Below are 14,133 nucleotides of genomic sequence, written 5' to 3' on the forward strand. Positions count from 1 at the left end.
ATACGACTTTTTATGCTCGACCATATTTCTAACTTGAAATTATTCATAAGTATTCATGTTATTCTTATCTAACTGGGGAGCGGAACTGACCTTGTGCAATATCTCGTAAATTGTGAGATGTGCGCAGACGCGAAAGTATTGATTTTTTCCCGAGAAACAAATGTCATTGACCTTGATGTAATCTAGAGAGTAAAATAAACATTAATTTTGATATAACCTTGAAATTGATTTAGACATTGAAAAACGAGATGACAAATTGAATTTATTTGAATATTATTTACAATTAACGCTAATTAACCTTCTGCGACAGTATTGGATTTCCAGAATCCGTGACGTTTCGCTAGTTGTCTTTCGATTGCATATCCGAGAATAATCGATACTTGCGCTTTCATATTGTTACAATGGTGTTTTCTGATTAGTGGAATACCTGAACTTTAATGAATAGGTGTACTTTAATGAGGTCCATTAAAGGGCTGCTGCCAGATGTATAATTACTACATTTCGGCATGGACGAGCATAAAATATACTTAACTTCAGGTCAAAACTCTCCTCAGAGAGTGTAGATGTATGTATAGGAAAAGTACCAATGCAAATGGTAAGACGCATGAAGAATAGCGGAAAATTTTACGTTCTGCTAGTACTTGGATAATTTGTCTATGTCACAAACATATTTTTGGGTATTGCATAGTACCCTACAACTTAACAATTCCAACGTTTAGAAACCAGATACAGGTTCTAACGTCGGGCAGATAGGTAAGACGTGCTAGGCGCTGATCTTCTGTTCAGACGGTCCGGGTTCGAACTCTGGCCAGTTCCTGATGGAATTTACGGTGTATAAAGCATACGCTGCAGAGGGTTTTCCTCGGGATACTCTCGTTTCCCTTTATTATTTCATCAACGCTCTCCAGCCCCTTATTTTATCTATCATCTACAATAATAAAAATACGCTGAGGTGAAATCTGACGGATTCCGATACTGATGATATAGGAAGGGCTTGCCATCCCGAGTCCCGGCCTCGTAAAGTCAACCAGCCACAGCAAATTCTTCCCTTTTTATATAAGAAAACTAATTGTTGAAGTCGAATGAGGCACTCCGATAATGCTATGGATATATACAGAGTGTTTCAGAAATAAGTACTGAACTTTTAGGAATGATTGGTTGCGTCTAGGCCAGTGATGCCAAAGTAAGCGCATTTTTCTGACATTGACGTCGTGCGCGGGCAGCAAGCGCTAAGTATGGAAAGAGGAAGGGTTGTGTATATGAATAAGCAACCTGTTGGATTAAGAAAACAGTGGTGCACAAACATCAAACGGAACGTGAAATTTTATGTCGTTATTTTTCTGTTTAATATTATCTATATTGTCTGTAAAACAAAAGTACTAACACCAATTCCTTAATATTTCAGTTGTGTTTTAAACTTTAATAACGTAATAAACAGTTAAGAAGGAATATTCACATAAATTCCATAGTAGTACAACTATACTCTACTAAATGGATGAAACACATCATTCATAAAGAAAGTGATATCCCAAAAAAAGGGATTGAGTATGACATGATAAGTTGGAATTAATATTGATGGTACCTTTAGCCTTACAAAAGTAATCAATAAACTAATCAAAACAATATTACAGTACAAAGCAAAGTTACCTAGGTACTGTATCTGTTTTAAGTGTAAATAATATTACATAACAAAACTCTTATCGCATTATGCTTTTAAGGTGATATTTGTGAGCAACTTCCTATCATCAGAATATTAAATTATTTTCTCGAAATCTGCTGAAGCTATAGAGCTGACATTTTTACAACATATGGGCACGTATCTTTTGCTTATGATGTAACAGTAGTTGCTTTGTTAATTCATTTCCTTACAAACAATTTCCATGCGAATATTTTTAAAATGTTCAATACACTATCTTCAGTAATACGTATTTACGGTATATTAGATTTACAAAAACATTCTGTAAGGCTACTAAATAAATAGGGCTATATCTGAAAATTTCACTTTTCTACAAAAAATTTGAGAAAATATTTCTTTTGAATAAAAAAATCAAACTTGTGAAAAATGAGGATTAAAATTAAAACTTACATTCTTATAGTGCACTTATACTTCTCAGGCAAATCTAAAAATTAACATGGATACAGTTTTAACAAGTTCTCTTCCCTTTATCCATTGAACCAGTGCTGGCCATCCCTGAATATAGCTCGACCAAGCGGCATATGCCAGCTCTTTCGTCTGTCTCTTTCCTTTCCGCTGTAAAGCGCTCAGGCTCTCCTGGGCTCTAAAGCGCGCGCTTGCTTCTGTGGGCATCAATTGACATGCCTAATCTAGGCAATCATTTTAAGTGAAACTATACAGGATCCCCGACACGTAAATTCGGCACTGTGCAATGCTACATTTCCGTCTATCTTCCTGGAGGGTATGCAGCCGGCGGAGCACTTAAATAATTTTTATTTGCGTACACTGGTACGCCACCTTTCAAAAACGTGGTGCTCTGCACTTTGTCAGCTGACTGCTCAGTTCATGTAGTCTTTCATCTCTATTGTTTTCTCTTCTTTAGATAGCCTGTGCTTAGGACCTCATACCACTATACTATTTTAAAATTACTGTATAATGTTCCCTCTTCATCTCAAACTCGCATACCACAGGTCACGCAATGATGGCTTTGGTGTCACGTACCACCAAAATGACTCGTCGGAGAAACCATGTTCGTATCTTTAAAATGACCGCCCAGACTGAACTAAATTTATCATCGCTAAAAAAATCGGTATTCATTTCTCTATAGCCTATTATAGTAAAACCTCACTAATTTGGACGAATTAGGGGAAAATTCAGTCTGAATTAATGAAACACCGAATTATAGGTGTAATAAAAGATAAGAATACTATTGACATCTTAACATCTTGTATTTCACTTAAGGGGTTAGGTACGGCTTACAGCAGTAAAATTTTAGAAATAGTCAAAATTTGTTTTCCTCCATTACTATAAAACACTGTCCTGCTAAACGAAAAAAATATACATACATATTTTTACGATTTAAAAAAATTATTTACATTTTTTAAAATTCAGTTCACTGTGCAGTGATGAAGCGTTTCCCACATAACTCAAAAACTATCCAATATTATATGGTAAAATTTTTTGTGTGTATTTATGCATGTCATATCTACAATGGCGAGTTCTCGGCATCAACCCCATTGATTTGATTACCCCCCTTTGATTTGATTACCTGGTTGGGTTTTCAGAAGTTTTCTCCAACCAAAAGGCAAATGCCGGGTAATATTTTGGCGAATCCTCGGACCTCACCTCATCTCACTACATCTCGCCAAAATATTGTAAAAAATTGCACAAAATTGTAAAAATTGTAGAAAATTACTAAATTGTAATACTGTAAAAATTTGTAAAAATTGTAATTGTAATATTGTAAAATTTTGACTTGTTCCACGTCTTAAAGCTTCATTGCTCATGTAAGATCTATGGAATGAATTTAATGAATGAATATGGTGCAAGATCACTTCTCTACCTTTGACAGACTGTCTGATAAAAAAATTAATTAATTTTAAAAAATGGTCAATAATCAGTACTTTCTATTAACACAAAATAAAAAAATATATATTATTTATTAAGGAATGTAGTTAAAAGAGCATGATATTGTAAACATGAGTTTCAGCAATATAATAAAAGAGAGAGAACATAAAAAAGTTAACAAGTTTATGAGTTATGAGGAAACGCTTCATCACTGCACAGTAAACTGCCACCATTTTGAATTTTGAAAAAAAAAATATATATATAATTTTTTTAATCGTAAAAGTATTTTTTTTCATGTAGCATAAAGAAGTGGTTTACATATACCAATTTTCATTGTTGTACAAGATATAGTAAAAGAGGAAAAAAATGTTGAATATTTTCAAAAATTTTGCTGTCATAAGCTGTACCTAACCCCTTAAATTACATAAAATTAACAGGCATTGCTTTCTACCCAGGAGTCACCATTGGATACAGAACCAACAAATCATAGGGGAGAGTCGGGTAGTATCGGACAGTGCGTTTCTTCCATTTACCACCAGATGGTAGTACCTGAATGACATGGTTACGTTTCTCTATGCGACATCACAGAAACGTAACCATGTCAATCAGGTATTATCATCGTGTGGTAGATGAAAGAAACTCACTGTCCGATATTACCCGATGTGCGATACTACCCGACTCTCCCCTACTTTTTATAGATTAGTGACAGGAAATAATAACGATAATCATAATGAAAACAAAACAGAGAAATAATAAAATAATGTGCAGAATCGTCATTAAAGATATTTCTTTGTCTTACGCTTTTAACAGCTACTTTGAGGGTTGCTCCGTGAAGGGAACTCCTCCTCTGATAGAAGCTGGCAGGTGGAGCATGCAGGCCTTCTCCCGGCGTCCAGTAGCCGAAATAGGGAGTGTGCAGAGAAAGAGAAGGAGCTACTCGGTACACTTCGGTCAGGATGAAAGAGCTTCCGCCACTGGGTCGAGCCACTAGGAACTCGCAGTTGAAGGGAACGTTGATATCGGTGAAGACGTCCTGTAGAGCTGTGGATGCGTCCAGGAACAGAAGCCAAATCGCAGAAGCCATGTCCGCAGTTGTATTAACCTGTTTAAATACATGGGCTATTCCAGCTCAAATCGACCGAAATATAGAGAAAATTGACTTGCAATTTTTAAATACAATGAAACTTTTTCTGCCCGTTGACAACTGTGATACAATGCTTTGTGCAAAGTTTGAGGCATCAGAAGTTCATAATGTTTAAATTACTACTAAGATTTAAAATCATCCGTCCTCAAGTGAGGTTGACCACTGGGATCCGGAATTAACAAACATAAAAGATAATGGGAAATGAAACGGGCAAAATATGGATTAGATTTATATATTAAAACAAAAATTTACGAGTTAATATATAGATGATAGTGTAAAATTTGAAGAGAGGCCTTCAGAATTTCCATTACAATCTTCTGAACCTCATAAAAGGGAATTTTAAAGGATTTAAGAATATTACATGTAAATTTTGGTAAACAACCCCTCGCTCCAAATAGTAAGCCTGCAACATCTCAGTTGTAAAGCGAAATGCCATATTTTTCACTGAGGTATGGAAGACACGGTACATATTTAGCTCGCTTGTCATCAGTAATCTGCAGTGCTTGATTTGTGTCCCGTTCAAAGCAAATCGTAGGGTCTAAGACCATCGCTTTCTGGGTTCTTCTATTGACGGCAATTATATCGACTCTTCTATGAGAATCATCTTCAGACACGCAATGAATCTCCTCATGTACTTCCCATCCTCTGTTTCTTAGCAGGTTGGCAATTGCTGTACGGGCACGATGGTGTCTGTTGTTACGCAGTAGCTCTCCCTCCTTACAGAACCCCAGTACGTGGCCAAGTGTTTCATTCTCGCTGCAGCCGGGATGGCGACAACGGGTAGTACTGAAGGTTCTGCCAGGGACAGATCTCACTGCGGTGACTTGCAAGACATCTTGATGGCATTGATGTATTCCGAGGACGAAAGACACTTTTTAGAGGAGATCCAGGAGTTGGCTTTGGGGCATTCTTCAAATGTACAAACACCTTTGCCTTTATGTGGGAGCTGGCACCACGACTGGAATGATTGTTTTCTGAGAATTTCTCTGAGATGTTTTCCTTTACTTTGAGGAGTGACGCTGAGTGGAGCAATCTTCAGGCGCGTGAGAGATGTTTTCTTCTCCTCTTCTAGATTTCTCATATGATGTAGATGTGCATCATTCACGTGTTCCAGTCGCCTACAGATGTTATAGTGTTGAATACTGGCTTCCCATTCAGCTCTCAGAATTCCAAGACCTCTTACGTTCTTCGATGCATACAGCATGGCATTCGGTGTGTCATCTGGGAGGGATAATATTTCCTTGATTACACTTCTGATAATTTTATCAATATTTTTAAAAAAATTTTCAGGAAGTTGGTTGAGTGGAGCGCATTGCAAGGGATAAACAAGACCTGGCCATATATATTCGTTAATTATTTTCATTTAAATGTATCGTATTTTCATAAAATTAGCAACTTTAAACTGTAGTGGCTCCGAAACCCTTTCACCCAATGATCAAAATCATGGTTTATTTTGATGCTGAGAAATTAAAGTTTATATTGATATGTGAACAGTTTTTCTTACTTTTTATGGAAATGGAGAAATTTAGATTTTTCCTCATTAAGACGCCTTTGCCCACGAAAAAATATTTTTAAAATATATGGTTAGATTCCGCATTGAAAGTACAAATAAACACATATTTTTTACTGGTGCACCTTTGATAAGAACTAACCAGCTGACTATGAGGCGGGAGCTAGCCCAGGCAAGCAAGGCCAGGAAACATAAACACGTGATGTTTCGTCTAGTAGAGCATAGCTGGGCTAGCTTTATCACAAGTTTTCATAAACACAGGAGTAAAGTGACGCCCAACGCTCGCTTATCTTCAGCTCTCGGCCAGTGCATGCGGTACTGCGTGGTTCAAGCCCAGGCGTGCGAAAATAATGTATTTAATACCCTCGAAACTTATTGCCGAGCCACTAAGCAAACAATGCCGAATCCCTCTTAATAATGCAAGGTTTTTTCTCAATATGTTTTACATTTTTGCAAATGGGCAAAAAGCCTAAAAGTAAGTACAATCAGATTATCTGTCTCTCTGTATACAATAAAAATAAGCATTACTTCTTAACATAACCTACCAAATGTCAGCTTCAAAATGAGCTCCCGTTCAATGCTCTGCAGTAAATGGTTCCAGAGTTCTGAGCGCTGAAAGATGCTTGTTTTTCTAAAATACGCTAAATTTGTCGCTCAATAGTACGAAAACCGTTTGACTTTCGATAGTATATTTTTGCAAATGCACTCTCCTCAGCATCTTGTACAAATAGGGAAAAAATTAGTGTATTAAAAAAATTCGAGGTTTTTTACTGATCGATTTCATATGGAATAGACCACATGGAGAAAATGACGTCATGGAAAAACATCGCTAAAATAAAACAGAATGCAATGACGCAGATATCGAACAGGTTATGATATTGTCTGCTTATTCCTTTTTGCAAGGGAATCGAACAATTTTATTACTGTTATACAGGCTGTATCTAAATTCAATACTCAAACTTCTATATATATTATTTTAATGTACCGAAGTACATATGATATTTCCATGCAGATATTCTGCGTCATCATACGATGAAAGCGTAATGGAACGGAGAAAAATTCTCTCCGGCGCCGGTATTTGAACCCGGGTTTTCAGCTCTACGTGCTGATGCTTTATCCACTAAGCCACACCGGATACAACCCCGGTGTCGGACAGGATCGTCTCAGATTAAGCTCCAACTCTTGGGTTCCCTCTAGTGGCCGCCCTCTGCACTACGTCACAGATGTCTATGAACGTAGGACCGAAGTCCACATATGTGCTGAGGTGCACTCTTTATGAGTGACTAGTTGGCCGGGATCCGACGGAATAAGCGCCGTCTTAAATCACGAAGTGATTTACGCATATCATATATATTATTTTAATGTACCGAAGTACATATGATATTTCCATGCAGATATTCTGCGTCATCATACGAGGAAAGAGTATTGGAACGGGGAAAAATTCTCTCCGGCGCCGGACGATTCTGTCCGACGCCGGGGTTGTATCCGGTGTGGCTTAGTGGATAAAGCATCAGCACGTAGAGGTGAAAACCCGGGTTCAAATACCGGCGCCGAAGAGAATTTTTCTCCATTCCATTACTCTTTCATCAAACTTCTATGTTTGTTGTATATTACATTACGTACCTTTACGAGCATGTGTCGTGCGACTTCGTGTACGCTTGGAATGACAACAAGAGAACGCGTGCGGAGTGTCTCGAAACGAAGCTGTACTTCTTTGTCTGTCCCCATCTCCAGATTAGAAGCCGATACGTATTTGTTATTGAAGGAAAAGAAGGTCTGCTTTATAGCTTCAGTTCTCCACCATTCTGTTCCATCAAAAATAATGAAAGCATCACCAGTATGTTGAATGTAAAAGATTAGTGACATTTATTTTTTCCTTAATTTATATAATATGTTGTGACAAAATACACATCGGGTTTATTTTCATGAGTATTATTGTTGTTGTAGAACACATAACAGTCATAACCAAATCACACAATACCTCTACATTGCTGAACACACCAACCGTAGGAACAAAGAAATAGACGTAGAAATTCTACATGTCCAACCGAGAAACGAAATATTAAACACACTAGAATAGGACGACATATAGACACAGAAAAAAAAATCCACAACACATCCTCAATACACAATTAAATTTCAGAACATACATCCTATTTGATTCCACACTACCATACACAAACGCACCCTCTACCAAAACAACTGAAGAAACCGGAAGAAGTAAGGACCTCATTAGTTCTGAAGATGGCTGACACAAAGCTGAAACCAGTCAACTAGGTAATTATAACTTAGTTTATTTTAGCACATTAAAGTGGTTATATTAACTATGCTGTATGCCTAAGTGAATAAAGTATTAAAAGTGTGTAATAAAGGTGAACTTCTTTACTTAGGCCTATTTGTTTGTTTATCTACTTGTTATCTACTTCTCTATTTATATTATTTATATATTTATTTACTTAATTATTTTGTTTACTTAATTATGTATTTAGTTATTCATTTATTTATTTACTTAGTTATTCATTTATTTAGGTATTCATTTACTCATTCAGTTGTTCTTTTATTTATTTATTTATTTATGTATTTATTTATTTACTTATTCACTTATTTATTTATTCACTTATTTATTTATTGTACATAATCACTCATTTACATATTTACTTGTACCTGTTTATTTATTGTACTTGTTCACTTACACACTCATTTATTTACTACTCACTCACTCATTTATTAACTCACTCACTCACCTATTCATTCATTCATTTATTTATTTATTTATTTATTTATTTATTTGGTGAATTACATACGTCTTAAGAAACTTCTAACAATGTTATACATTTATTACTCTAGTATTATTTTTCTAAGCAAGATAGCAAAGTTTGTGCAAAAAAAATTGTCTGAAAAGTTACTCATCTTTTTCTGATAAAACCTTCTTTCACAGAGACAGAAATCCCTTCCTTTCCCTAAACAAAGGTAACATATTACCGACTACAGGCTACTTTCCTTATAAAAATGCCCATATATTTTTCTTGGTCCTTAATATAGTCATCGTCCTCAGCTAGACTTGAAACAAAGTCAATCTACATAATAATACGTAAATTTCCAAAGATTAACAAATTACGTACCTTCGCTTTTATCATACAAGATATATAAACATCCTGTCTTAAAATGATCTGCTATTGCTGCTACAACCGTCAGGATATTGTCTACTCTACTACAAATGGAACCAGTGAAGATTAGGAACCATATTGTGAAACAGACATATGCAGGAGCCATTTTGTTGCGTTAAAACAATGTATGTATGCGAGTAGAAATTCGTATGTGATACATAAGTTTCTTGATTGTAATAAACTGTCGAATGAAAGTTGAAAATCTTTCACACATTCTAAAACATTACTTAGGCTCATTTCATATCATAACTTAATACTAAAAGACTAACACATCAACACTGACGTCTTCGGCTATCTTAAAATAAATCAGACACAATAATTTGGAAGGTTTGTAACACTGCAAGAAATGTCGCCCGATGTTTTACTTCTCAACAAAATAGTTTTATTGTAGGTCTACCTCTTTTGTACATCTTAGATGCAAAATTCATGCTATTCATAATACACAAAACTAAATGTGGAGAGATATTCAAGATACAAGATAACAATGGAAGACATCCATTTGCTAATACTGTTCAAATTGGTTGCCGATTTTCATCTTCGCAATAACTTTACACACGTTAGCATAGCAGTAAATTTCTGTACAATAAGTTATTATGCCATTTCAAATCTTTTCTATTGCCATTGCGACAAGATATCTTCAGGAACTATGTAAAAGTAAATAATTATTATGTATACATCCCCCATTTGCAGTCAGTCCAATAAATTTTTCTCTTTGTTATCCATGAGTTCTGTGAAAGTGATTTCACATGCAAAACATTTACATCTATTATTGTATGCAGCAATTCTATTAACGTGCTGGATATTCATTGAGATATTTACTCTGCTGAAGAGAGGAATCAATATAAAGACACTTTCTTGAAACATTCGTTCTGAATGTCTCTTTATAATCTTACTTCATAATCTATTAGTTACAAATCTATTTTATCATCACGACAGAAACGCAAGAATTGCGTAGGCGTAGACCAAAGTGCATACGCGTAAAATAAAAAATGTAAACGATTTATATATTTAATTACACTGTGAACAACAGAGCATTTCAGCAATAAAACTATTCAGGACTGGAAATCGAACTACTGGGGCGTTGGATCGAAAACTGTTTTGGCAGATTATGGCCCGGTTTATTCAACCTTTGTTAAATTATAACAGTGTGTTATTCCATTTTAACTGTAAACTTAACAGTTGAAGCATTTCTTCAACTACTGTTAGTACTAAAAGGCTGTTAAAACCTATGTTAATTTAACTGCCCAATTTCATGCAGTTAAATCATTTAACTCTCTGTTAGCATAGAAGTATCCAATATGGCTGGTGCGTTAGATGCCGAACTTATATAATATCTTGATTATTTAGAAAATGATATCCATAAATACATAAACAGAGCGGATGATTTCTGTGATTTGACAGACCAGAAGTTCATACAAAGGTATAGGCTATTTTCTGCCAAGCCTCACTTTTCGCTTTCAACTTAGATCCGTTTGTTTGTTTATTCTCATTAATTGGTTTATACTGGGAAATAATTGCCAGCAGAAGGTTTCTCTCGAACGAAGAGAAATTAGTCCCACGATTTCTTTTTGTTCCAGTGTTTTCCATTTCATAACAGCAATACCAATACGCCGCTCCACGCTATTGTGATACAGACGAGGAAAGAAGCAGAAATCAAACCTGAGACAATAGAAAGAATTCTATCCTCTCTGAATCAAACAACGGAAACAAGCGAGAATCGCAATTGTCAGAGTTCAGAAAACAGAAGTGAGCCTATACTTGGTTATAGGTTATGGTTAAACTCTAGAATCTCTGGTCCTAACAGAGAGTTAACAAACAGAATGTTAAAATGTGAAATGTAAAGTCGAAGAAACGCAATATTTTTAACAGCAATTCATACTTTTAACTTACAGTTAATTAACGCTATGTTAGGTGCATTATAACAATGGTTGAAGAAACCGGGCCTATGTGATGGATATTTTCCTTTGAATTTCGATAATGTACTACCCCGTCAGAAACAAATCCATCGACAAAAACAAACCGCAGAGTTGTTACAAAATATTTTATTAAATCACTTTTACAAATACCAGTGGAATTGTAAATAATTGTATTGTTCAAGTATTTTATTTCGCCACAACATATTGACCAAATTGTGAAACATTGCTTTGGTGCCGTTTCCCATAATCATGGTTTTTCAAAATTCCGTCTTCTTTCAGATGATACGTCCAAGAATGACAAATATTTTATACTTTTGCAATCGACATTGCTTCCAGAACTTAAAAACTCCAACCACAATCGACTGCAATATTCCAGTTAGAATTGGTATTATGATGTGTTTCAAAGAAAGTGAAAACACTTTTGAAGAAATTGCTATATCATGTCTGAACTGGCCTGGGAACTCACGTGATCCCATTGATATCGAAAATCATTGTTCAATTTTAGAACAGAAAACGAGAAAAAGGTGTTATAGCATACTACAAACGAAGAAATTATTGTAGCTGTAATACGAGTTTGGTTTCATGATAGAAGTGTCAAAGAAATTTGTAGAGGCCTTGCAAATGCTAAGTTCAAAAGTAGACCTTATTAATATGTTCATCCAGACTACAGATAGCATTAAAAGATTAGAATATGTATCAGCAATTAAACAGCATAGTGTTAATAAAGTTTTCGTATACAAAATATAAGCTTGATGATATTTTTTTTTTATTTTCCACATAAAAACCTTATTTTACATTAATATATTAGGGTTAAAGTTTTCTATCAACTTGAGATAATATAATATAAATACATTTATGCTCGACCATACCGAAATGTAGTAATTATACACCTGGTAGTAGTCCTTTAATGCATGTCATTAAAGTACACCTATTCATTAAAGTTCAGGTTTTCGATTATTCTCGGATATGCAATCGAAAGACAACGAGGGAAACGTCACGGAGGCTGGAAATCCAATACTGTCGCAGAAGCTTATGTTCTGTAACTATAATAATTGGCGTTAATTGTAAATAATATTCAAATAAATTCAATTTGTCATCTCGTTTTTCAATTCTAAATCAATTTCCAGGTTATATCAAAATTAGTTCATGTTACTCTCTAAATTATATCAAGGTCAATGACATTATTGTTCCTCGGAAAAAAATCAATACTTTCGCGTCTGCGCACATCTCACAATTTACGAGCGCTTGCACAAGGTCACTTCTGCTCTTCAGTGAGATGCGAATAAAATGAATACTTCTGAATAATTTCAAGTTAGAAATATGGTCGAGCATAAAAAGTCGTATGAAACGTGCCTATAATGGTAATTAAGATGCTCGTATGAAAATTATGAAACTCGCTTGCGCTCGTTTCATAAACAAACATACTCGCGTCTTAATTACTATCATTATAGGCTCGTTGCATAATGTACTATTTTAACATTTTTTTTGTCGATGTTATAAATAAGAGAACTATAAACTTAATTTTACGACAGTTGCAATTAGCAACATAAACACGTGAGAAGTCTACATCAATCATAAAAGAGAGCGCTTAATTATACAAAATACATTTAAAAAAATGATATTTGTAAATACAAAACATAATTGAATAACAAGCCGGGTAGCTCAGTTGGTAGAGCAGCTGGCAACGGACTGGAAGGTCCGGGGTTCGATCCCAGGTGGTGACAGGATTTTTTCTCGTTGCCAAACTTTCAGAACGGCCCCGAGGTTCACTCGGCCTCCTATAAAATTTAGTACCGGGTCTTTCCCGGGGGTAAAAGGCGGTCAGAGCGTGGTGCCGACCACACCACCTCATTCGAGTGCCGAGGTCATAGAAAGCATGGGGCTCTACCTCCATGCCCCCCAAATGCCTTCATGGCATGTTACGGGGATACCTTTACCTTTTTATAACATAGAATTTGGCATGAAATAATACATACAGCGTCCATAAGTCAACAAATATTATTATACATACTAGAGCAATGTGGAATATACAGACATAATCATACAAACAAATATTTCATACACAAGTAAATTTGTAATTTACACAAACCCTTTTATAGCTTAGCATAGATGGACAATTCATATTACTTTAAGGTTAAAATTTTTAAATAATACACACAAGACAAGAACAATATTGACACTTACCATTTTCTATTGATGTGGTTAATAAAATTAATGAATATTTTGCGACAACAATATCTACTGAAAATGTTGTACAATGGCTTATTGTAGCTCATATTACATTTATTTAGGTGCATTTCAACGCTGTATCTTCTATATCCATAAAGTGGGCAATAAAATAATAAATGTTCTACTGTTTGTTCACTTCCACAAACGCATTCATTTCCGTTCTCTACAGTAATATGAAATCTCCTGAAATATGGAAGAAATTTACCATGGCCGGATACAAATTGTATTAAATTGCATAAAATTATTTTCGGAATTGGATTATTTTCCTGTAAACTCTTTACTTAAAATTACCTCAGAGCTAAGTTCTTTGAGTGATGGTATATCATCGCGAACCGCCCATTTATTTCTCCGTACATAACAGCCTCATTTTTATTGTAATGTATTAAATTACATTATACATTTACAGTTTAGTACTAATTTCATACCATTCCATATGACAGCTGCATTGCGATAACTACGTTTTTCGTGTCATTTTGTAGATAGCTATTAAGTGTGTCTGCGACAATATCTAGTGCTGTTATTGAAAAAAAAAATGTCATACAAGTCTTCCTGTGTCAAATGATAGAAGAATAATACAAATTGAACTTCAAAAATAATACCACGGTATTCGATGAATATCATATTTCCAAACTTAAAGCTCCTTT

At 35.1% G+C, this 14,133-nt stretch overlaps 1 protein-coding gene across 1 annotated transcript in view; it reads right to left on the minus strand.

The window, feature by feature from the left end:
* Positions 1-14,133, minus strand: part of LOC138699508 (glutamate receptor-like) — a 255,788-nt gene that overhangs the window by 18,384 nt on the left and 223,271 nt on the right. The window contains exons 3-4 of the mRNA XM_069825449.1: positions 7,801-7,982; positions 4,323-4,625 (exon numbers count right to left, since the gene is read on the minus strand). Coding sequence (XP_069681550.1) covers positions 4,323-4,625; positions 7,801-7,905 — 408 coding nt within the window. The 5' untranslated portion in view covers positions 7,906-7,982. The remainder of the gene's footprint in view (positions 1-4,322; positions 4,626-7,800; positions 7,983-14,133) is intronic.

This window comes from Periplaneta americana, chromosome 5 (genome assembly GCF_040183065.1).
Source record: "Periplaneta americana isolate PAMFEO1 chromosome 5, P.americana_PAMFEO1_priV1, whole genome shotgun sequence".
NCBI classification, from domain to species: Eukaryota; Metazoa; Arthropoda; class Insecta; order Blattodea; family Blattidae; genus Periplaneta; species Periplaneta americana.